Source organism: Pleurodeles waltl, chromosome 4_1 (genome assembly GCF_031143425.1).
Source record: "Pleurodeles waltl isolate 20211129_DDA chromosome 4_1, aPleWal1.hap1.20221129, whole genome shotgun sequence".
Lineage (NCBI taxonomy): Eukaryota > Metazoa > Chordata > Amphibia > Caudata > Salamandridae > Pleurodeles > Pleurodeles waltl.
In genome coordinates this window covers 603,118,167-603,144,308 of record NC_090442.1, presented here as the reverse complement: position 1 = coordinate 603,144,308, position 26,142 = coordinate 603,118,167, and the positions used below count along the sequence as shown (strand labels likewise).

Genomic DNA, 26,142 nt, shown 5'->3' with positions numbered 1-26,142 from the left:
TCAAAATTGTATTGGTGATTGGTTTATCCATCATTGGCATTTCTGATTTACTAGTAAGTCCCTAGTAGAGTGCACCATGTGTGCCTAGGTCTGGTAAATCCACTACTACTAGTGAGCCTGCAACACTGATTGTGCCACCCGCAGGAGTAGCCCTGCAAAGAAGCCTCAGCCTTGCCAATGCAGTGTCTGTGTGTGCAATTTGAAACTGCCATTTCGACCTGATAGTGCACCCACTTTCCAGGCCCAAACCTTCCCTATTACTATATGTAAGTCACCCTTAAGGTAAGCCCAAGGCAGCCTCATGGGCGGGTGCAGTGTATTTAAAAGGTAGGGCATGTACAGGTGTGTTTTACTTGTCCTGATGGTGAAATACTGCTAAATCCGTTTTTCACAATTCCAAGGACTATCTCTCCCACAGAGTAACATGGAGAGTGCCGTGAAATATCTTTTAAGTGTAATTTCCCATTGGAAGCAGATAGAGATGTGGAGTTTGGGATCTCTGAACTCTCAATTTCAAAGTACATATTTTGGTGAAGTTAGTTTTTAAATTGTAAGTTTGAAAATGTCACTTTTAGAGAGTGGGCATTTTCTTGATTAACCATTCTGTGCCTTTGCCTTTCTGTGGAACAAACATCTGGGTCAGGATGACATTTGAGCTGTTTGTGAATTCACCCTTGACAGTGCAGGAAGCTTGCTCTGTATTTAAAATATCAAAATGAGATGTAGTGTGCACAGAGTCCAGGGGTTCCCCAGAGGCTAAGGTAGATAATACTAATGCTCTCTTTTGTGGTAGTGTTGTTGAGCAGTTAGGCTTATCAGAAGGTAGTGCAAAGCATTTGTTGTACACACAAAGGCAAAAAAGGAAGCACATACTCAAGGACTGCTTCCAGGCCAATGGTTTTTTATATAGCAAAAATATATTTTGTTACTTTATTTCTAGAACAACAAGAATCTGTTTGCAGTTAAGTACATATGTAAGTAAGTATCAAACATATCTATCAACATCACTTTGTTTCAATTTAGCAACATCTGTTTTAAAAGTTGTCTGCAATTTTAAGAAACAGTTCTGTGGGAAGAAAGGTTAGTACAGTTTTGAGGTAAGTACAAGGCTTACAGTTCCAGTCTTCGGCAGTTAGGATGTCCACAGGCTGGGGTTCAAGTTAACCCAAACACCCACCACCAGCAACATGGAGCCGGCGGGTGCAGAGGTTAAAGATGATGCAAGGTTTAAAATGGGCTCCTATGGAGACTGAAGGCACTTGGAATCAGGCCTGTTTGCAGGTAAGAACCCGCATCTTCAGAGGGCAGGCCGTGGGGGTTTAGGTGAGCACCAAGGGGGGCCACAGGTCAGCACCAAAAACACACCCTCATCGGCACAGGAACGGCCGGGTGCATGGTGCAAACACAGCGTCGGGCTCCCATTGCTTTTCAATAGAGGGACCCCGGGGTCACAAAGATGCTGCAGTCTAGGTCCAGAGGGTTGGTTCCGGAAAACCACAGGCTGGACAAGGAGGAGGGCCACCTGTTGAACACTGCTGGACCGGTGACCTTATTCCCCAAGGCCATGGGGCTGTGGGTGCAGGGGTACCTTTAGGCATCAGGAGTCTTCGGCAGGGTCTCTTGCAGTCTGGGTTCCTCTGGATTTAGACTACAGGCATCGTTGTCTAAGCCAGGAGAGGTCAACCCAGGGTGGACACTTGATTGGAATTCCTTGGGGACCTGCTCTGGACCGGTGGGCCACCTGGACACGGGCTGTGTGTGTCCATCAGGCTGAGCAGGCACATGATACAAGTCATGCTGACTTATCAGGATCACACAGGATCTTAAGCCGAGAAGCAAGCCCAGCGCTAGGCCATTAAGGCACATAGCGGTACCACTTGTGTCAAAATTGTAGGAACAGTATATCCACTAGTGCAAAAAGCCATTATTTGGCCCAATTAAATTTGTATCAGAAAATAGCATATCACTGGACTGGGTACTCACAAAACGTTTTTTTACTCAGTCAATGCTTTTTTGTTACATTGAACTCCAATAGCGCTTAACAACAAACATGTCTGATCTTTACCATCCTACTTTTTGATCATGCATCGGACGTGTGTTAATACTTTCAAAATATTTTCTAATATAACACACCACCAACCTTGCTCTATGATAATATGATCACCATTCATGCACTGGAGAATATGATGGAAGCTTAATGTGTACATAAACAGGCCATTTTTCTAACAAGAGCCATCCAAACTTTGAAAATTATTAAAATGTGTTTGGTTGTCATATTTTCTGGGGTTCATGCTAAGAAGCTAGAGAATGATACATTTTCATTCTCTGAAGCTTTTAACAAACACAGCAGCCAAATGCATGGAAAGATGACATTCTAAGTTTCATCTTGAAGGAGGGTGAGGAGATATCATTGCAGTAGGACTCTGCGTAATTGGAACAAGAGTATTGTTCACTGTCAAGTGTAGTAAAACAGGAAGCCTAGAAAGCTGTGTCTCCCCCCCCCCTTATTTGATAACAGATCACGCTGGGGGTTAAATACATGGACCAGTTGCTGGAGAGATGTTGATATAATGTGTTTCAGCTTCAGTTTAATGTCATGATTAAGTGTGCTGGGATGTTTTGCATAACTTGGTGTACATTTATGAATACTCTAGAGAGCAGGTTATATCTTACAGAGGGATCACACTAATTGATTAAAGATGTATGATGATATATTTTTTGCCTTAATGTGTATATTACTTGCTAAGCATTTCATAATATTTACGTTATCATTCTTATTCGACTAGTGGTATAATACAGTAAAAAAAAAAATAATTGTGGGTGTACTGGTTTCGGAGCATAAGGTGGTGCTCTATCACATTATTGGCTTATGAGAGATTCTCGAACAGCTTTTGTGCAGTTTTTAACTCTCTAGTCTTGTGAGCATAACTCAGTAGAGAAGGGTAAGGACACCTGGCAGCGTTCCTTTTCTTCAAATAGGCCAGTTTTCTTTTAAAGTTTAGGAAATCAACCTTGTTAGAAATGGCCCTTTTTGCAGGGGTACTCCCAAACATTTTTCCTCTGACCCGTTTTTGACTATGTGTTGAATTGTGCTGGCTTTACGACTGTGGGCACTTTACCACTGCTGACCAGTGTGCAAGTGCTCTCTGTCAAAATTGTATTGGTGATTGGTTTATCCATCATTGGCATTTCTGATTTACTAGTAAGTCCCTAGTAGAGTGCACCATGTGTGCCTAGGTCTGGTAAATCCACTACTACTAGTGAGCCTGCAACACTGATTGTGCCACCCGCAGGAGTAGCCCTGCAAAGAAGCCTCAGCCTTGCCAATGCAGTGTCTGTGTGTGCAATTTGAAACTGCCATTTCGACCTGATAGTGCACCCACTTTCCAGGCCCAAACCTTCCCTATTACTATATGTAAGTCACCCTTAAGGTAAGCCCAAGGCAGCCTCATGGGCGGGTGCAGTGTATTTAAAAGGTAGGGCATGTACAGGTGTGTTTTACTTGTCCTGATGGTGAAATACTGCTAAATCCGTTTTTCACAATTCCAAGGACTATCTCTCCCACAGAGTAACATGGAGAGTGCCGTGAAATATCTTTTAAGTGTAATTTCCCATTGGAAGCAGATAGAGATGTGGAGTTTGGGATCTCTGAACTCTCAATTTCAAAGTACATATTTTGGTGAAGTTAGTTTTTAAATTGTAAGTTTGAAAATGTCACTTTTAGAGAGTGGGCATTTTCTTGATTAACCATTCTGTGCCTTTGCCTTTCTGTGGAACAAACATCTGGGTCAGGATGACATTTGAGCTGTTTGTGAATTCACCCTTGACAGTGCAGGAAGCTTGCTCTGTATTTAAAATATCAAAATGAGATGTAGTGTGCACAGAGTCCAGGGGTTCCCCAGAGGCTAAGGTAGATAATACTAATGCTCTCTTTTGTGGTAGTGTTGTTGAGCAGTTAGGCTTATCAGAAGGTAGTGCAAAGCATTTGTTGTACACACAAAGGCAAAAAAGGAAGCACATACTCAAGGACTGCTTCCAGGCCAATGGTTTTTTATATAGCAAAAATATATTTTGTTACTTTATTTCTAGAACAACAAGAATCTGTTTGCAGTTAAGTACATATGTAAGTAAGTATCAAACATATCTATCAACATCACTTTGTTTCAATTTAGCAACATCTGTTTTAAAAGTTGTCTGCAATTTTAAGAAACAGTTCTGTGGGAAGAAAGGTTAGTACAGTTTTGAGGTAAGTACAAGGCTTACAGTTCCAGTCTTCGGCAGTTAGGATGTCCACAGGCTGGGGTTCAAGTTAACCCAAACACCCACCACCAGCAACATGGAGCCGGCGGGTGCAGAGGTTAAAGATGATGCAAGGTTTAAAATGGGCTCCTATGGAGACTGAAGGCACTTGGAATCAGGCCTGTTTGCAGGTAAGAACCCGCATCTTCAGAGGGCAGGCCGTGGGGGTTTAGGTGAGCACCAAGGGGGGCCACAGGTCAGCACCAAAAACACACCCTCATCGGCACAGGAACGGCCGGGTGCATGGTGCAAACACAGCGTCGGGCTCCCATTGCTTTTCAATAGAGGGACCCCGGGGTCACAAAGATGCTGCAGTCTAGGTCCAGAGGGTTGGTTCCGGAAAACCACAGGCTGGACAAGGAGGAGGGCCACCTGTTGAACACTGCTGGACCGGTGACCTTATTCCCCAAGGCCATGGGGCTGTGGGTGCAGGGGTACCTTTAGGCATCAGGAGTCTTCGGCAGGGTCTCTTGCAGTCTGGGTTCCTCTGGATTTAGACTACAGGCATCGTTGTCTAAGCCAGGAGAGGTCAACCCAGGGTGGACACTTGATTGGAATTGCTTGGGGACCTGCTCTGGACCGGTGGGCCACCTGGACACGGGCTGTGTGTGTCGGAGGAGTGGGCAGGTCTCGCAGAGCTGGGGCTGTTCTGGAGTCCTTTGCTGGAGTTTCTTTTTGGATAGTGCTGCTGTCCACGGAAGATCTTGGTCCTCTGTCATGCAGGCAGTCCTCTTTAAGCTTTTAAGAGGGTGCTGGTCCTGCAGGATGCATCACCTTTTTGTAGCAGAGTTTCAGAAGCTGGAGATAGCCCTGTAGGGCTGGGGCCAAATCAGTAGTGTCTTCAGTCTTCTCTGCTGGGGGTCAGCTTCGCAGTCCTCCCGCTTTCTTCTTGTCGTCTTCTTGAGGTCGCCAGGAATCTGGTGAGCTAGTTTCAGGGGTGCCCCTAAACACTAGATTTAGGGGCTTTACATGGGTGAGAGAGCAGTAGCCAGTGGCTACTGTCTCTGAGGGTGACTACACCCTTCCTGTGTCCACTCCCTTTTGAGAGGGGGTCACATTCCTAACCCTATTGGTCGCTGTCCTCCTAAACAAGATGGAGGATTCTGCAGAGAGGGGGGGTCACTTCTGCTTTGGATGCCTCACTCCTCCTTGTTTTTCCCAAGTTTCCCGCTGGTCTTGTTTCGAAGATCTGTAGAGCATACGGCTACCCGAAGGCCTCCCAGCACTGAGGAAGATCACTAGGTAAGAGGAACAGATCTAAACAGGGAACAATACAGTTTTCAATTTTCTATGAAGAGAAGATTCTGACAGGTCATGACGAAGTTCCAAGGCGAGGGAGTTCCAGATCTTAGGTGCTCTACAGGTGAAGGATTTACTCCCCCCCAGTCTAACTTTCTTAGCATGAAAGGAGTTAATTAAAAAAGCTGAAGAAGATCAGAGTATTCTCCGGGGTGTATAGGGAGTGATCATTCATCTGAGGAAGACTGGGCCCTTGTTTCGAAGGGCTCAGTGGATAAAACACTTAGCTTCAAAAATAATGCGCTGTTCAATTGAAAACCAATGGAGGGAAGCCCAGGCTGGAGTGGCAGATGAATGTCTGGGGGTGTCTTTCAGTAGGCGAGCAGCAGCGTTCTGCACCACCTGAAGTCTCTTTAGAACATGCAAGGGAGAGCTCAGGAGAAGTACGTTCCCAAAATCGAGACGTGAAAGTATCAGAGCCTGAGTAAGAAGTCTTTTGGCTGAAAATGGAAGTAATTAAAGATTTTCCTAAGGGTTCTTAGAAAACCGAACAGGTAGCTGCCAGTTTTTTATAATGCCATTCCATTGTAAGGTGCGGGTCTAGCCAAAAGCCCAAGCTTTTTATGGAATCTTCAGGTGGAGGTAGATCCTTAGGCATGTTCACTGCTAAGGATAGGGACCTAAGTAAGGAAGGATTCCCGACGATCATAACTTCTGTTTTCCCATCATTGAGCTTAAGCTTGCTCCCATCATTGAGCTTAAGCTTGCTCTCTACCATCCATCTGGCGATATCTGAGAGACAGGAAGATAAGATAGCCTGTTTTTGGGTACTCTTAGCAGAGAAGTAGTAGACCAACGGAGTATCATCCACATAAGATACTAGAGATAGTCCATGTGGCTCAATAATTCTTGCCTGGGGGGACATATAAATGTTAAAAAGAGTAGGGCTCAGAGAGGAGCCCTGTGGCACCCCACAACTGAGTGGCAGAGGTTTAGAAAAAAAAGATCGATCTAGGACTTGAAAGGTCCTGTCCTTCAGGAAGTCAGAGAGACACTCAAATGGGGTCCCTGAAAAAAGGATAATATTATGATCTACAGTATCGAATGCAGCACTCAGATCCAAAAGGATAATTGCTGCATAGCCACCTGAATCCAAGTGTTGACGGGTGTCCTCAGTAACCGCCAACAGGGCAGATTCCGTGCTATGCAATGGTCTGAAACCCATCTGTGTGTGATGTAGAAGAATGTAATCCTCGAGAAAGCCTGAAATATGTTTGTTAACATGTTTTTCGATAATTTTAGATTTTATCGGCAGAAGGGCAATAGGTCTATATTTGCTCAATGACCTAGGATCAAGCCTAGGCTTTTTTAATAAAGGTTTGATGACAGCATGTTTCCAGTTTTGTGGAAGCTGACCCGAGGTGAGAGAATTATTGAGAATCCTAGTTAGAACCGGCACAATAACTTCTGCGTCGAGGATTAATATAGACGGTAGGGCTGGATCAAGGAGCGAGCATGATTTTATAATGAATAGGAGATCGAGAACTAGGTTCTCAGTCAGAGGCTGAAACGCTATGAAGCTGACATTCGAAGGGTCTTGAAATGCCGTAGTGGCTTCTTGTGCGGAGAGGTGGGAGAAGCCTCGTTGAATATCAATAACTTTTTCATGAAAGAATTCTGACAAATTGTTACTGTGCTCCTAAGATGCTTGAATTGGGCTGCAAGGAGAAGGGTCTTGAGTTAATTCTTTAAAAATTGTAAAGATTTCTTTAGGAGAATTAGAGGATTGTTCTATTCTGGCAGCAAAGAACAGTCCTTGCACGTTTTTAATTTCCGCATGATAGTCTCTCTCTCACGTTTAGAGTCATTGTCATAGGTTGTTCTCCATTTCCTTTCTGCTTACAAATCTTTTTATGTTGCCGTATCTTAGGAGAAAACCAAGAGGACTTCTTGGTAGCTGCAATGTTATGGAGGTCTTAGCTGGAAGTACATTGTCCAAGGAGTTGGAAATCCATTTGTTAAATGTTGACGCCAAGCAAGTCTCATTAGTAGTGGAGAACGGACGATGAAGTTCTAAGCTATCTATCCAGTTTTTGTGACTTAACTTAGACCAGGGGCGATGAGTGGTAGTGCTAGATGAGGACCGTGGGGGTGCAGGGGTAGCAGGGAGTGAAATAGAAATTAGATAGTGATCAGTCCAAACTAGAGGGAGTAGAAGCAAAGCCGAAAGGTTTGACAAATTACTAAACACCAAGTCAATGGTGTGTCCTTTAATATGAGTGAGGCCTTCGATCAACTGTGGCAGATCTAAAGCTGCTGGATCCATCAACAGAGTGATTGTCAGATTGTTATGTTCATCATCAACGTGAATTTTAAAATCACCTAAAATGGTGAAGTTAGAGTTCCTACAGGCAAAGTCTGATATTAGTTCTGGTAAAGCCTGAAGAAATTTCCTCTCCAGACCAGGAGGATGATAAATTAATGTTCTGGAGAGATTAAAGGTAGGATTGATTGGTAACAAGAAAAAGAGACTTTCACAGTCTGGAATAGACAAGCTTTGGGTAGTACAATTTGCGATTCCACCTCATTTGGAGTGAGGTCTGTCTAATCGGTGTATATAATAATCATGGGGAACAGCCATAGCTATATCGTGACCAGAGTCCTCGGATAGCCAGGTTTCTGTTAGAAATAACGCCTCCGGAGCATGATCAATTAATAGTGAGAAAATATGGAGTTTATGCGCAGGCAGGGAACGACAGTTGAATAGAAGGATTTGGCAACCTCCACCAACGCTGTTCCGCTGCTGGAATGGGAAACGAGACAAGGGAGACCAATGACACACAATGCAATGTATAATAGGGGAGTCAGGATTTAAAGAGTGTTTACAGAGGTGAGAAGTGTCCTTCCTGATAGCTAACAGTTGAGAAGCTGAGTAGACTAAGCTTTCAGGAGAGCCCTGGGTAGCGTTCCTGGTCCTTGGTCTCGCTCAGGCGCGGACGGGCGCAAACCGCTTCCCAAAATGGCAGCTCTAGTTGGAACAAGCAGGAGGGTGGAAAATGACCGATTTAATGAGGAGAGGAGTGTCAAAATGCCGCTGTAAAACAATCTCAGTAGTAAAAGGTAAGTAAGTAACACAAAGATTATGCAAAATTCGTTAGGGAAGGTCAAAATACCTTTAGCCTAGTGACGTTTGATATCAAACTCCCCAGCCTTCAGTGAAGCTATCACAGAGCTATGGAGTTCATGACGACAAACTCCCAGCCCATGTACTTATTATGGCCACACTGTGTGAAAAAGTAGCTTCTTTCTAGCATGGTTACCCCCATTTTTGGCCTCTTTGTCAGTGTGTTTGACTGTGCCACTGGGATTCTGCTAACCAGGAACCCAGTGATTATGCTCTCTCCCCTTTAAATTTGGTTGTTGGATACTGCTAACATAGTATTCCACTCATAATTGGCATTCTGGTGCCCACTTATAAGTCCCTTGTACATGATACATAGGTACCCAGGGCATTGAGGTTCCAGGGGATTCCTATGGGCAGTGGCATTTTCTTTTGGGGTGCATGTACCCTTTCACAGCCACTTACACTGCACCAGGTCGCTTATACGTCACCCATACACCTTCCAACCCTAAAGACTGGGTGCAGAGTACCTGTGTGTGAGGGCACCCCTGCACTAGCAGAGGTGCCTCCATGTCATCAAGGACCATTTTCCCTAACTTGGTGAGCGCAGGGATGCCATTTTAAGTGTGCACTATACATAGGTCACTATCTATGTACAGCTTCACAATGGTAATTCCGAATATGGCCCTGTTTGGTATCAAACATGTTGGAATCATACCCCAAGGCTTTTTAAAGCATTGGTTGTATGATTCCATGCACTCTGGGGGCTCCTTAGAGGACCCCAGGTACTGCCATTAGAGCCTCTGAGGTTTTCCAGGCAGCCCCAGCTGCTGCCACCTCACAGACTGGTTCCTGCCCTCCTATTGCTTGAGCAGCTCAAGCCCAGGAAGACTGAGCAAATGATTTCCTTTGGGAGAGGGATGTTACACCCTCTCCCCTTGGAAATAGGTGTTACAAGCATGGGAGGGGTAGTCTCCCAGAGCCTCTGGAAATGCTTTGAAGGGCACAGATGGTGTCCTCTCCTTGCATAATGCAGTCTACAGCAGTTCACGGACCCCCAGTCCCTGCTCTGGCACGACACTGGACAAAGGAAAGGATAGTGACCACTGCCCTGTCCATCACCACCCTAGGGGTGGTGCTAAGAGCTCCTCCAGAGGGTCCCTGGGTTTTGTCATCTTGGATTCCAAGGTGGCAGGAAACTCGGGGAGCATCTGAGTGGCCAGTGCCAGCAGGTGACGTCAGAGCCCTCCCCTGATCGGTGCTTACCTGTTTAGCTGCCCACTCCCCCTTTCAGGGTCATTTAGAGTCTCTCTCTTGGGTGGCTCTTCAGATTTGGATTGCAAGACTCCAACAGGAATCCTCTGCATTCTTTACTTCACCTTCTTACCGACAAAACTGCATCTGGACCCTCCAGGAACTCTACAACTGCAACAAAGAAGCAAAGACGACTTCTGCAACATTGTATCTTCAGCTCCTACCAGCAACTGCAACTGTTTTCCAGTTGTGCATCCTCAAAGGACAGCCAGTCTTCAACCAGCACCAAAAGAATGAAGGAGTCACTTCCCTACTTAAGCAGGCACCCCTCTGCAGCAACGACCGGTGGCTTGGGTCCCCTCTCCTAAAGACGTGCATAGATCCAGCAACACAGGTGGTGGACTGAAGTGGTCCAGACGGTCCTGAAGTCCAGCTGTCCAACTTTGGTGGAGGTAAGAGCTTGCCTTCCCAAGCAAGACAGTACCCCTGTGCACCACGTGTTTTGCAGTTGCCAAGGCTTGTTGGCATCCTTCCACGAAGTTCTTCGTGCACCATGCAGCCCGGCCCCCAGCACTCCTTTCTGCAACACGCAGCCTCCTGTGTGGTTCTCCAGCAGCGTGGGATCCCTTTGTGTGGTGCTGCCTGGGCCTCCTTTTGCATCTTCTTTGTCCCCATGCTGTGGGACTCCTGTGCGCGCTGCCTGGTCTTCTGAGGGCCCTCTCAGTTGCTCAAAGCCCCTTTGTCTCCCCCCACCCCTGGGTAGAAGCCACCAGGTCCCTCCTGGTCCCAGGCAGCGCCATTTTCCACTAACCGTGAGGTTTGCATGTGTCACGGCTTGTTGGAGGAATCCAGCGACGCAAACCAGACTGCAATCATCCATCCGGCGTGGGACATCATCTACACTGGCCAGGAACCTGCATCTGTCTTCTTGGGTGCAGTAGTGACTGTTCTTCATCGGTTGTTCTTCTTTTGCACCATCATCTGGGTTAGCAGGGGCTCCTGTTCTCCCTGGGCTCTTCAGTGCTTCTTGGACTTGGTCCCCCTTCTTCCACAGGTCTTCAGGTCCAGGAATCCATCGTTGATGTCTTGCAGTCTCTTCTGGTTCTTGCTAAATCTTCTATCACATGTTGTTGTGTGTTCTAGGAAAGTTACTGTGATTTATTCCTGCTTTCCTGGGCTCCGGGGTGGGTTCTATTACTTACCTTTGGTGTTTTATAAGACTCCCAGTGCCTGCCTACAAACTACACTTGCCTAGGTAGGAAATCGACTTTCACATTCCATTATTTTAGTATATGGTTTGTGTTCCCCCTAGGCCCATTTCTAACTATTGTGATTTTCACTATTTGCACTGTTTTGTAACTGGTTTTCCAGCTATTTCTTCATCCTGTCCGGCAAACAACGGGTCAGTTTCCTACAGACAGTTATACAAAAGGGAGCTGCGGTGTGCCCTGCATTTCCGTATGGATCTTCCTGAGCTAGAGTGGTGAGAGGAGCTGACACTAGCACCTGAATAGGGCTGTGCCTGCCCTCAAACCAAGCAGTCTCCAACCCCCTGAAGGGTGTTTGGGCCAGGGCAGGGAAAGACAGGGTATTGTGCCCTACAAAGACTTCTCTTTGAAGTTTGCCTACTTCAAAGACTGAAATGGGTATAACTACTGAACCTTTTACACTCCCTAGTTAGAATCCTTCTGGACTGAGGACATTCTGCCAGGAAGAATAGCTGGATGCTGTAGAAGCGACTGCCACTCTGCCTGTTGCTTTGCTTTGCTGGCGTGCTGCTTCTGTTCTGTGAGTTAAAGGACTGCTACATCCTTCTTCTAAAGGTTCTCCAAGGACTTGGACTGAGTTTGCCTCCTGTAAGAAGTCTCAGGGACATCAAAGACTTCATCTGCCAGCACATGGGCTCGCTTGCTGAGAGTCCTGACTTGCTAAGTGGTGCCAAATGCAGTTCCTTGGCCCTTGGGAGTGAGTTCTGGTGCACCCAAGAAGAAACCAAGCACATCGACTCCACAGCGACTTAGGGAACCGGCGCTGCTGTTCAACTCCACGGCGCTGCCTGCACCAGAGCCGTGGTCCCTGCTAAATGCCACTACTGTGACCGATGTGGCAGGCCTGCCGCTGCTGAAGCGCCTCTGGAAGTTCCGCCACAGCGTGAGCCCCGAGTGCCGTGTCACTAACAACCGTGACACCAGACTCCACTGGAGCACCTGTGGCCTTGTGGTATGATCGTGACACCAGGAAGTGGTCGCCTCACATCTTGACATGCTGGATTCTTTGACCCCGCTGGGTCATAAGGAACCGATGCCTTGCCACCGATGCAGCATCACCTCCCCTGCAACCGTAACAAATCAATGCCTCACCTCCCCTTCCTAGCAGTAAGGAACCAATACCTCACCTCTCCAGTGACGACTCACCTTCCCAACTCTGTGCAGCGTCTTTGTTTCCTCATAGTTTTCCAAGGTACCATACTTGGGGTCCGTGTGACTCTGTGACCCGCCTGCACTCACTTGCAAGTGGTGCCGAACTGTTGGGAATGACTGTCAAGACGCAGTGATAGCCCCAGTTGGAGCTATCTTATTTCTAAGCGCTTTACTAAGATTTAATCTTTAAAAATTTGGATCTCTACTTGTGAACGTTGGATTTTTGTTGTTTTGGTCTTGTTTTATTCAGATAAACATTGGTTATTTTTCTAAACTGGTGAGGTGTACTTTTGTGGTGTTTTCACTGTGTGTGTACAAATACTTTACACATTGCGTCTGAGATGAGCCTGACTTCTTGAGCCAAGCTACCAAGGGGGTGAGCAGAGGTTATCATAGCTGTGTGACTCACTTACCCTGACTAGAGTGATGGTCCCTAATTGGACAGGGTGTAAACCACTGCCAACTAGACCCCATTTCTAACAAACCTGTTGTGACACTGTTAGAAATGGGATCTCTAGTTGGCAGAGGTATAAATACACCTGTGTCCAAGTAGGGACCACAATCCAAGTCAGGGTAAGTCACACACAATCCAAATTATCCTGTGCCCACACTCTGGTAGCTTGGCACTGAGCAGTTAGGCGTAACTTAGAAGGCAATGTGTAAAGTATTTGTGCAATAAATCATACAGTAACACAGTGAAAACACCACAAAAATACACCACACAGGTTTAGAAGAATACATAATATTTATCTGAATAAAATAAAGTCAAAACAACAAAGAACAAAAAAGCACACGTTGAAATTTTACTTTTAAAAGGTTTAAAAGAGTCTTAATCCTTAGAAATAAACAGTTGTCTCTTTGTTACATACAATCCCTGGTATGCGTCAAAAATAACGAAGCACAGAGAACGCAGAAGAGGAAATCTGTGGAAAAAAGGGTGTTGTGTCGAATTTTCTGACACAGCACAGACAATGTGTTGTTTCTGTTCACGCTGGCTCCTTACTGCGGAGCGGGGATATTTTGACACCCAGGGACGATGCAGGAAAAATCCTTGACGTGCTGGAAGGAGGAAAGGACTTGCGTTGATCCGGTAAGCGATGGGTCGAATTTTCGGTCGCAAGGCAGGCACTGCGTCTAATTTCCAGTCGGGGCTGCATCATTCCAGTCGATTGTGCAGCGAATTCTCGGTCGCAATAGAGGCTTCGCATCGATTTTGGCAGGCGGTGCGTCAATTTTCAACTCACAAGGAGTTTCCTGAAGAGATTAAGGGGGTCATTCTCACCACCCGCCAAAGTTACCCCGTCGAAAGACCGCAGGGGTCATTTCGACTTTACCGCTGGGTCGGCGGGCGACCGCCAAAAGATCGCCCGCCGGCCCAGCGGGAAAGGCCCTGCAACAATGAAGCCGGCTCCGAATGGAGCCGGCGGAGTTGCAGGGGTGCGACGGGTGCAGTTGCACTCGTTGCGATTTTCACTGTCTGCAATGCAGACAGTGAAAATCCTTGTGGGGCCCTGTTAGGGGGCCCCACGACACCCGTTCCTGCCATCCTGTTCCTGGCGGTAAAAACTGCCAGAAACAGGATGGCGGGAAGGGGGTCGGAATCTCCATGGCGGCGCTGCAAGCAGCGCCGCCATGGAGATTCAGCCCAGCCAGGTGTATTCCGGCGGGAAACCGCCGGATCCCCTTTTCTGACCGCGGCTTTACCGTCGTGGTCAGAATGGGCTCTGAAGCACTGCCAGCCTGTTGGCGGTGCTTCCGCGTCCCTCCACCCTGGCGGTCATAGACCGCCAGGGTTGGAAAGAGGCCCTAAGTCTTTTTGGCCCTAAGACTTCAGAAAACAAGCTCAATTCAAGCCCTTGGAGGGCACTTTTGGTGAAGGCAGAGTCCAGCAGGGCAACAGCAGGGCAGCAGTCCTTCTCAGCAAAGTAGTCCTGATGAGTCTTTTGGGCAGCCAGGAAGTTCCTCCTGACAGGGGGCAGGTAACTCCAGAGGTGTCTGGTTATGTGGGGTCAGAGACCCAGTTTATATACATAAAAATGCCTTTGAAGAGGGGGAGACTTCAAAGAGTGGTTTTGAAGTGCAGAAGTTTTAGGGGCGGGGTGCTTTTAGGTTTAAGGTGTGAGGGTTGGGGTTGTTTTAGGGGCAGGGTGGGGGTCGCTGTGATTTTAGGGACGAGGTGGGAGGTTGGGGTAGTTTTAGGGGCAAGGGTGGGGGTTGGCGTGGTTTTAGGGGAGGGGGCGAGGGGGTCGCAGTAATTTTTAGGGGTGGGGGGCCAGCGGGGACGCATGCTGGAACCATGCATGTCTATCACTAATGCCTTTACCAGGAATGCCTTTACAACGTAAAATCGTTGTTAAGGCATTCGTGGTAAAGGCATTAGTCGTAACAACACGGTCGTTGTTCCAGCATGCGTTGTTCCAGCATGCATTGTTCCGACATACATTCCCCAGCAGGGGGTTTATCAGTCCACTGTTTGGGGGCAGGCAACTGGCCTTTGTAATGTAATTATCAGGCCCTTCCAGCAGAGGAAGACCCATTCCATATGCAGATGAATGCAGGCGTGACTGAATGTCCTGTGTTTGTGGTTATCTGGGTAAAATGCACAAGGGAGATGTCAACCAGCACAGACCAGACGTTGATTGGAGACAGGCTGTAAGGCACAGATGGTTTTAAGCGCAGAGAAATTCTCACTTTCTAAAAGTGGAATTTCTAAAATAGTAATATAAAATCCAACCTCGCCAATAAGCAGGATTTTCTATAGCCATTCTGGCTATACTAAATATGACCTGTTTACCCCTTTCAGATCAGAATCTACCACTCAAAAAGTATATTAGGGAAGTCCTAATGCAAGTCTATGAAAGGAGCAGGCCTCACTGTAGGGGAAAACGAATTTAGGGGTTTTCCACTTCCAGGACATATAAAATACATAGGTACACGCCTGCCTTTTACCTACATAGCACTCTGCACTATGGGCTACCTAGGGTCTACCTTAGGGGTGACTTTTAGGTAGAAAAAGGTGAGTTTAAGGCTTGGAAAGTGCTTTTAAATGCCAAGTCTAGGTGGTAGTGAAACTCCACAAACAGGCCTTACAATGGCAGGCTTGAGACATGGTTAAGGGACAACTTATGTGGGTGGCACAATCGGTGTTGCAGGCCCACTAGTAGCATTTAACTTACAGGCCCTGGGCACATGTAGTGCACTTTACGAGGGGCTTACAAGTAAATTAAATATGCCAATTGGGGATGAACCAATGTTACCATGTTTAAGGGAGAGCACGTGCACTTTAGCACTGGTTAGCAGAGGTAAAGTCCACAGAGTACTAAAACCAGCAAAAACAGTGTCAGAAAAATGGAGGTAGGCACGCAATAAGTTGCAGGATGACCACCCTAAGGATGTCATGTCAGACACCAATAATTTAGGGGGTAATACAACACGTTAATGGATAAGACACCAAAGCCAGATCCTGCAGGTAGGTATGTACACTACATAAGAATAGTACTCTTTAGCACTAAGGCATGCGTTGTAAAGAACATAGGTATACGTGGTAATCAAGCAGGCCTGACTGACAATACTGCTGTATAAATGAATGGCTTTTTTCACAATAACACGCCCACAAGCAATGCAGTGTAGTCTTGGGGTCAGACATTTCTGATAAGCAAGGTCATTACTTCCTAAATGCTTTGGCAAAATACTGTGCTACTTTACACAGCAGAGACAAACATCTCACATGTAGAACGGAAGGTGGGACTTAGGAAATACAAATAATTTAACATTCAAAAGGACATTCTTTCCAAGCTATACTCACATCAAGAAGATCCTGAAAATACTTCTTCTTTTCCCAAGGTAAAAATCCTTGATAATCTGTATTATAATACTGTAGTTTTCTAATTGGCACTAAAGAAGTTACTGTGATGCCTCCAGCAGCACCATCTCCCTTCAATCTGGGATTCTTAATGTCTCTTTTTTCTCTGGACTGCAAGGCTTGCTTTGTTAGAAGCACATCCATATTTCTTTCCAGAGATTCCATGTTATTTCCAACTTTTTGAAATTCTGAAACAGGTTGCTTAATTTTCTTTTTGGAAGTGTCTTTCAGCTCAGTTTTCTCATGTCTTGTAACTGAATAAACAGAATTTGATTGACCAGGCATTCTCTGCTCCCTAGCCAACACTTCTGCTTCACCCACCTTTAAGTCTTTATAAGGCTTCTGCCAGTTCTTACTTCTATTCTCTGCAGCACCTCTCACATCCGCTTGGAAATGTTTTTCACCAGTGCTATGGGTTTTCTGCAGAGACTTTGCTTTTCTCTGTTGAGAAGTGTTCTGAAAAGGCTGCATCAGTGCAGCCTTTGACAACTGGTATCCTTTTATCGTAAGATCCCCATTTTCCAGCTCAGTGTCCAAGGACTTCAGGGCAATTTGGACTTCTTGAGGAAGGAAAGATACATTTGGGAATGATAAGCTCATGTTTTCATGAATAATCACAGTGGTACTAGACGGCCGATGTCTGTATCTCGGAAAACGGTTTTCTTCAGGAATATCTTCAAACAGGACTTCGGCTTCAGGTGCTGACGATGCTGATTTTGTGACCTCAGCTTCCGGTTTTGGAGTTTCAGTTGCATTCGGCTTAGGCGCCTGCATTGTGTCAACAGCAACCGTTATTTGCATTTTAAACTCCTCATCATTTTCGTTTTGGAAGGTGAAGTTGAACTGGATCACAGTGGCGTTCATCCCACTGTGCATGATCAGGTGTATAGTCTTCCATTTATTGGCCACGGAGGCGTGTCGTATTATCGGGTTATCACTGTAAGCACCTTCTGTTGCGCGCTTTGCTACCCTGGCAAAACTGAAATAGGGCAGATATTGACCCTTCGGAACAACGTAGCGGGTCTGGTTGTGATGAAGGGTTATCTTGTACATCTCGGTAAAGTGATCTATATAAAAAGAATTATAATAATCATTCTCCAGGATTAAAATAAAAAATGGGTGAATTATGATTTCATATCTTTTATAACACCATCACGAGCTTTACAATAATAATAATAATAATGCACATATAGGTTTTTATAGTAATCAAAGTGTTCATGTTGTGTACTCAAGCTGTGGTAGTATCAAACTAACCTTGTTGTGCTTATACATTTACATTGTAAAGTCATGACAATGGCTTAACAAAAAAAGCACAGGTCTTGTAAACTGATGCAATGCAGCAACTTTCTTTTGTGCTCAAAGATGTTCCCTTATTTATAACACAACTGGCTCCAACATGCTATTCACTTCACAATAAAGGCTTTTGTAATGGGCCTAACGCTAAATTGATACAAACAATGGTACCCTTTATCAGAGCGAAACCCTCCTTCAAAAATTCAACATCCCAAAAAAAAAACACGGCATCACTGAGTAATTTTCTTGAAATATCAACCCAGAAAAATAAAGAAATATTCCCCAACTATGACACAAACTTTGTATTTTGATTGTAATTGGTTTACAAATTACTACTTTCAAAATGTGTGCATCAGAATGGAAGAGGTCGATTCCTGCTCCTTGTCGTCTCTTCTTGAGCAACGGACCTTAACTGGGCCTGTAATTTCCTCTCAAAGAGGAGCAGGGGTCGGCTACAGCTGCTGTGAGGGCTGAGGTGGCACCATGGACATCATTTAGGGGTCGCAAAAGCGACCCCTGGCTTGCCCTTTGCGACTCCTGCCCCCCACAGGTGGCAAATGTAGTGGCAGGAAGACGGAGCAACTTGTCCTGAGGGACGTAGTAGGACTCCACTCTGTGTCAATTTTTTATTACATTCACTATTAGTGTAATAAAAATAGAGTACATTTAGCTGAATATGCTCTACCGTGGCAGCTGAGGTAAGTAAAAAATGCTTTTAAATGTATGTTCTGTGCATGCTTGCGGGTCAGAGTGTATTTGTGTGAGAGTTTGTGTATGTAAGTGTGAATTTGTGTGCATGCATAAGTGTGTGTGTGTGTGTGTGTGTGTGTGTAAGTGAAAGTGGAGGTCAAAGGGCCTGTGATTTCACTTCCGCTACCCCCAACATTTCAGTCAACTAACGTCCATGGGTGGCACTAAGATCAGATACGGCACAGGTGCCAGCAGCAGGCGGACTTATGAGGGGCTTTGTGTCGATGCGACTGATCGGTGTCTGAACAATTCCTAATGAAAAAACAAGGGCCCTTGTGCCAGGGAAGAATGTGCTGATGGCAATCTAAATGATGCCCAACAGGGTCTCATAGGACCAAAAAGATTCCAGAGGAGGCCAGAGCATGCCACAATGAGTCCCACAGCTTTGAGAACAAGCACAAGAAAACCAATAGGTTTCGCCTATACAAGAGCTATTGGCTTGGCAATGTGTTTTTGCCATGTTGTACACCAGTGTGGTTGCTGTTCAGCAGGGTTAAAAGTTAGTGGTGTGGACTGTCAAAGTGAAGTGGAGGTGTACCTTTGTAGAGTGCATTTTGGAGTAGAGTGTCGTAGAGTGGAGCAGGGGTAGTAAAATGCTGCAGAGCGTAGTACAGAGGAGTAGAGTTCAGAGGTTCTGTGGCAGAAAGTGTTGTAGAGTGCAGTGTCAGTGCATTGTCGTGGAGTGGTGTAGAGTGGAGTGGGTAGGAATGGATTGAGGTAGTCTGGTGGATTCGATTGGAGTAGGGTGGAGTGGACTGGGGTAGAATGGGGAAGATTGAGTGGAGTGTGGTGGATTAGAGTGGGTGGACTGGATGGGGTGGATTGGAGTGCGGTGGACTGAAATGGGGTGAGGTGGATTGGACTGGGGCGGATTGGACTGGGGTAGATGAGATTAGATTGGGGTGGGAGGATTGAACTGGAGTGATAGGACTGGGGTGTGGTGGATTGGATTGGGGTGTTGTGGACTGGATTACAATCCAGTCGTTTAGAGTGGGGTGAATGGAAGTGGGGTGAATTAGGCTGGACTGGAGTGGGGTGGTGTTGATTATAATGAACTGACGTGGGGTGGATTGGACTGGAGTAGGGTGGATTGGACTGGAGTAGGGCAGATTGGACTGTAGTGAGGTGTATTGGAGTGGGGTGGATTTGAGTGGGGTGGATTTGAGTGGGGTGCATTTGAGTGGGGTGGATTTGAGTGGGGTGGATTGGATTTACTGGATTAGAGTAGGGTGGACTGCATTCATCGGATTAGATTGGGGTGAACTAGACTAGATTGTGGTGGATTAGAGGGGTGGATTAGAGTGGGGTGGGCTGGATGGAGTGGAGTGGACTGAATTGGGGTGAAGTGGATTGGGGTACAGTGGGGTGGATTGGAGTGGACTGGATTGGAACTGGGTGTGGTGGATTGGACTGGAGTGGGGTGGATTGACTGGAGTGGGGTGGATTGGACTGGAGTGGGGTGGATTGGATTGGATTGGAGTGGGTAGGGTGGATTGGTGTGGGGTGGACCAGATGGGGTGGGCTGGATTGAAGTGGGGTGGATGGATTGGATTAGGATGGGGTGGAGTCGATTGGGGTGGGGTGGACTGCAATGAGGTTGGGTGGATTGGAGTGGGGGTGAACTGAAGTAAATTAAGTGGATTAGATGGGGTGGGGTAGACTGGAGTGTGGTGGATTGGATGGGGGTGGGGTGGATTGGTTTGCAGTGAGGTGGAGTGGTTTGAGTGGGGGCAGACTGGATTGGGGTCGAGTGAATTGGAGCAGGATGGATTTTTGGAGTGGGATGGATAGGAGCGGGGTGGATTGGAAAGGAGAGGGGTGGATTGTAAAGGGGGAAATGAACTGATGTAGATCGATGGGATTGGAGTAGGGGGGATTTTTTGGATTGGAGCTGGGTGGGCATTTTGGAGTGAGAATGTTTGGAGTGGTGTGGGGTGCAGTGGAGAGGGGTGCTACTAGGTGGTTTTGAGGGGAGGATTAAAGTGAGCTGGATTAAGGTGGACTGGATTGGACTTCAGTGGGGTGGGTTAAAGTGAATTGGATTGGAGTGGGGTGGATTGGGTTGAGGTGGACTGGATTGGGGTGGGGTGGATTGGGGTGGGGTGGATTGGATTGGTGTAGGGTGGATTGGATTGGTGTGGAGTGGGGTGGACTGGACTGAAGTGGGGTGGATTGGGTTGAGGTGGACTGGAGTGGGGTGGGGTGAATTGGATTGGGGTGGTGTGGATTGGATTGGGGTAGGGTAGGGTGGATTGGAATGGATTGGTGTGGAGGAATTGGAGTGGGGTGGACTGGACTGAAGTGGGGTGGGGATTGGGCTGAGGTGGGGTGGATTGGACTGGAATGGGGAGGATTGTGGTGGATCAGATTGAAGTGGGTTGGATTGGATTGGTGTGAGGTGGATAGGATTGCAGTGGGGTAGATAGGATTGGGCTGTATTTTAAATTGGTGTGGGGTAGACCGGAGTGGGGTGGATTGGAGAGGGGTGAAATGGGATGGAGTGGGGTGGATTGGGGTGAGGACTGGATTGGAGTGGGGAGGATTGCAGTGAGGCAGATTGGAGAGGGACAGATTGGAGGGGGGCAGATTGTTTTGGGTTTGAATAGACAGATAGGAGTGGGACAGACTGTTTTGGACTGGAGTAGAGGAGACTGGCGTGGGGTATATTGTTCTGGATTGAAGTGGGGCAGATTGGAGTGGAGCAGATTGTTTTGGATTGGAGTGGGGTAGATTGTTTTGCACTGGGGCGGGGCAGATTGTTTTGCACTGAAGTGGGACAGATTGTTCTGAAAAGGAATGAGGCAGATTGTTGTTTTGGATTGGAGTGGGGCAGATTGTTTGGGGCTGCAGTGGGGCAGATTGTTGTGGACTGGAGTGGGGCAGGTTGTTTTGGACTGGAGTGAGGCAGATTGTTGTTTTGGATTGGAGTGGGGCAGATTGTTTTGGACTGGAGTGGGGCAGGTTGTTTTGGTTTGAAGTGGGGCAGATTATTTTGGACTGGAGTGGGGCAGATTATTTTGGACTGGAGTGGGGCAGATTATTTTGGACTGGAGTGGGGCAGATTATTTTGGACTGGAGTGTGGGAGGTTGTTTTGGTTTGAAGTGAGGCATATTGTTTTGGACTGGAGTGGGGCAGACTGTTTTGGGATGCAGTTAGGCACTGGAGTGGGGCAGATTGTTCTAAATAGGAATGAGGCAGATTGTTGTTTTGAATTGGAGTGGGGCAGATTGTTTTGGATAGGAGTGGGGCAGATTGTTTTGGATAGGAGTGGGGCAGATTGTTTTGGGCTGCAGTGGGCAGACTGTTCAGGACTGGGGTGGGGCAGATTGTTTGGACTGGAGTGAGGCAGATTGTTGTTTTGGATTGGAGTGGGGCATATTGTTTTGTTCTGGAGTGGGGCAGATTGTTTTGGTCTGGAGTGGGGCAGATTGTTTTGGTCTGGAGTGGGGCAGATTGTTTTGGTCTGGAGTGGGGCAGATTGTTTTGGACTGGTGCAGGGGCAGATTGTTTTAGGCTGCAGTGGGGCAGATTGTTTTGGACAGGCGCGCGGCAGGGGTAGGTCCCTGGACGAACTGAGGAAGCTATGAATTCATTCTCCTTGGTTGATGCTAGCGCAGACCTAGGGAGCCCAATCTCTAATAAGGGATGGGCGACTGTACTGACCAACTGACAGACATATTTTGTCTCCTACTCTGTAAGTGACTATAAATGCACCCGATTAATTTCTGACACATAGGAGAAGTAGTTCAATAATCTAAGGCTGTTTTTCGTGGGTCCTGAAGAAGCGTCACGGGATCACTTTGTGACCAACCATAGACGCGAAACATGTTGACCATATAGGATTAGGTAAACTACCTTCCCTAATTATAGAACGTACTGGTACATTATTTCCAGTAACATTCTGAAATCTCTGTTTTTAATCTTGGCCTGAACCCTATCTTTACCGCATTAAAATAATGGCTCAGGTTCAGAGCTAATTTTAAGAATTCTGTCTTGTTTTCTACACTCTCCATTTCTTATCTAGTTTTTTCCAGACCCTTGTTGTTAGCAATCTTACTACGGTTGAGTGCCACCCAGAATGCTGGGTTGCCCGCCAGTCATTGCAGCACCAGTCTGGCGAGGAGTAAGCCCGATGATGATACCTGTCACCCAAGTGGGTGCTTGAGGGCTCTCCTGAGTATACTCAGTACAAACATTGGTTGCCTTATTTCTCTCTGCTGTGGAACAGTGCACTTATATTGATATTATTGGACAGGAGTGGGCCAGATTGTTTTGGACTGGAGTGGAGCAGATTGTTTTGCACTGGAGTGGGGCAGATTGTTCTGAATAGGAATGAGGCAGATTGTTGTTTTGGATTGGAGGGCGGCAGATTGTTTTGGATAGGAGCGGGGCAGGTTGTTTTTGACTGGAGTAGGGCAGGTTGTTTTGGACTGGAGTGAGGCAGATTGTTGTTTTGGATTGGAGTAGGGCAGATTGTTTTGGACTGGAGTGGGGCAGATTGTTTTGGTCTGAAGTGGGGCAGTTTGTTTTGGGCTGGAGTGGGGCAGGTTGTTTTGGTTTGAAGTGGGGCAGGTTATTTTGGACTGGAGTGGGGCAGGTTATTTTGGACTGGAGTGGGGCAGGTTATTTTGGACTGGAGCATATTGGAGTGGGGAAGATTGTTTTGGATTGAAGTGGGGAAGACTGGACTGGGGCAGATTGTTTGGGATTGGAATGGGGTAGACTGTTTTGGATGGAGTGGGGCAGATTGGACTGGGGCAGTTTTTTGGGATTAGAGTGGGGCGGATTGTTTTGGATTAGAGTGGGGCAGACTGGAGTGGGGAGGATTGTTTTGGATTCGAATGGGGCCGGTTGTTTTGGATTGGAGTGGGGTATTATGGTTTTGGATTGGAGTAAGGCAGATTGTTTTAGATTGGGGTGGGGTAGAGTAGACTGGGGCAAATTGCTTTAGATTGCGTGAGGAAGTTTGTTTTAGATTGGTGTGGGGCAGATTATGCGGACTGGAGTGGGGCGGATTGTTTTGGATTGGAGTGGAGCAGATTGGAGTGGGGGGCAGATTAGATTGGGGAAGATTGTTTTGTATGGAGTGGGGCAGATTGGACTAGGGCAGATTTTTTTGGATTGGAGTGGGGCATATTGGTTTGGAGTGGCGTGGGGCAGATTGTTTAAGATTGGCGTGTGGGTAGACTGGAGTGGGGCCGATTGTTTTAGATTGGAGTGGGGCATATTGTTTTTTATTGGAGTGGGATGGGTTGGAAAGATTGGAGTGCAGTGGACTGGAGTAGATTGGGGTGAGTGGCTTGGAGTAGGGTGGATTGGATTAGTCTGGAGTCAATTGGTTTAAGTGGAGTGGACTGGATTAAGTTGCGTGGATTGGGGTGGATTGGAGTGGGACAAATTGGATTGGACTGAGGTGTACTACACGATTATGTGTTAAAGCATAATATCGGAAATTACATTTAAGAGTTTTAGAACAGTCCCCACAAGCAAAAACAAAACATGAGTGCAAAGTGGGAAAAGAAGACTTGGCAAAATAAAAGCGTTAACTGACAATAAAACTTTGCTATTTTGTTTGTCCTGCTGGGCACATTTTTGCCAGTCACACGTTCTCTGTTTGCACGACCCTAGAAGTTAAAGAGAAGTAACTCAATCATGTCGGGAGCAGCGGATGGTCACTGATTAAGTTGAATCAATCAATGCTTGGTCCCTGCTCCACAGACAGGAACAGAAATGATGCTGGGCCTGCAGTGACCAATTATGAGCCTGTAAAGAAGAGTGGCAGGCAAACAAAAAATGGTAAAGAAGTGGCAGGCTCCAAGCCCTTTTTAGTTAACAACAGAGTCTCGCAAGTGAAACGCATGCGACTGCGCATGCTCTTGCTGGCTCGATCCTAAAAAGCCTGGGATTCACTCCTGTGCCGAGAACTCAAGCTAGTTTGGCGCCAATGTTGCTGTTGCAATCAGCAGAGCTGGGGTAGGCCTCGAGGCTGAGATCGGCAACAGCAGCGCCAGTGGCTCTGATGATGAAGATTCTGTCTGAGGCACAGTACACTGAGGAGGCTTCTTGGGGCCTCCATTCGCTTCTTCTTGTGCCTTCTTTTTTCCTCTCTTGAAGACTTTGAAGATGGAGAAGAGTAAGAGGCTGACCTAGGTCTGGAACAAGAATGCAGTCTAGCCCCTTGGTCATCCAGGGCGCAGGTCCTGAACAGTTAAGCCTCATGCTCATTAATGGCGTTATGAAGCATGCTACAGCACTGGTCACATGAACAAGGATCATTCCTGCAGTCCAGGCATTCCAGTTTTCATGCAGGTCTACTATGGTAATTTCAATGTTGCTGGTTCAACAGGATTTAAACTCTGACTTTTTTGGGGTGACAACCATAACACACAAAATTCTGTGGAGAAACCTCTGAGGAGACCTCTGGACCTGCATCAAACCGGCAGACATCAGGTTGCCGGGTAGGGACCTATATAGCTCCAGTGAAGTCATCATGAACTTGCTTCCAGCATTGTGATACCCGAGTCGGCACCACCTTCTGGCATGAAAGAGCCATGTCAGACGTTTCCAGATCTGCCTGGAATCTGCAGGTAAAAGTATTCGACATAAAATGGATTTCTTTCAACTGCAACATACTTCTTTATTACTTCCAGCAAAAAGGAGCCCTCCTGCTTAGATCTGCTGTTAGCTGTGACTGTCCACTCGAGGGCGGTCAGCCTCTTCTTCTGCCCCATAGCCCTGGTGTTAGGTATGAGATGACTGTGAGCTTGTCTACAGTGTGTGAAAGCCCCATATTCAACAGTTTTTATAGATTAGGGAAATATAATACTGTACAATAATTTAGAGACACCCATAAAATTCAAGTTAAACTTTTCACATACGGATTGATGGATAAACACATTCTTATCAGCAAAGCAATAAAATTGCAAATAATGAATACCTGTGCCACAATCACCAGCATCAAATCCACATGGAAGGACGTTACAAGCCTGATCACAGAATTTATCTGCTAGCCAAGAATTTGCACATCCCGGATTACAGTAGGAAACACCGCTTATTCCCACACCAAAATTCCACGGCTGGCCAATTCCACCACCTCCTCCTCCTCCAGCAGCGCCAGGAACAAAACGACTACCACCAGTATTACCTGCAGGAAAGACAAGCATATTTAAAACAAACATTGTTGTAGACCGGAGGTCACACCCTCCTATTTCATTTCATAGCAAATAAACACAAATGGTAAACATCAATTAGAAAAGGTTAGGTCTTTACTCTTTTGAGTATGGAGTCCCACCATTTGCTCATGTTCTAACATACATCAGTGTACATTAGCATTTAGTTGAGACTGTGCTTTCCTTCAAAGGAACAGAAATTTTAAAATGTGATCTATTCGAAACCTGTTATCTTATCCCATCTGTCCAGTGATAGTGTGTGTGTAATAAATGTTAACATTTACAAGTTATCTTTTATAAACTTAAGAAGAATTCCAAATTGGTTTTCTCAGAACTGCTGTACGAATAAAGAGGACAAGATTTTGGCAGACTATCCCAAAAGTATTTTCTAGTTTGGAAACTAAGATCGTCGAGAAGACTTAGCTAGGATGAAGAACTTTACATCTATCTATTTTAAACATCTAGATTTACTACTTTCCGCCAACTATGTTTGTCAAATGACATTCTTCTTTGTTCCATCCCTCAGTGACAAATGAATACCGAATGTAGGACAACACACATATCAACAATGACCCTAAGCTACATGGTCTCTCAGGCACACAGTATCAACACAAATACAATTTTTGATACAGCCTATTCGAGTTGCAAGTATAGAAGAAATAATTTTCTACGTAAAAGTTGGCTGTGCCCTCCTTTTGTTCGATTTTGAAACAAGAGAGAACATACATCAGAAC

The 26,142-nt window shown here is 46.3% G+C and overlaps 1 protein-coding gene across 2 annotated transcripts in view; it reads right to left on the bottom strand.

Moving 5' to 3' along the window:
* Nucleotides 1-26,142, bottom strand: part of GNPTAB (N-acetylglucosamine-1-phosphate transferase subunits alpha and beta) — a 417,324-nt gene that overhangs the window by 155,441 nt on the left and 235,741 nt on the right. For both annotated transcript variants that reach the window (XM_069229013.1, XM_069229014.1), the window contains 2 exons: nt 25,177-25,383; nt 16,139-17,262 (listed from right to left, as the gene is read on the bottom strand). In XM_069229013.1, the coding sequence (XP_069085114.1) occupies nt 16,139-17,262; nt 25,177-25,383 (1,331 nt within the window). The remainder of the gene's footprint in view (nt 1-16,138; nt 17,263-25,176; nt 25,384-26,142) is intronic.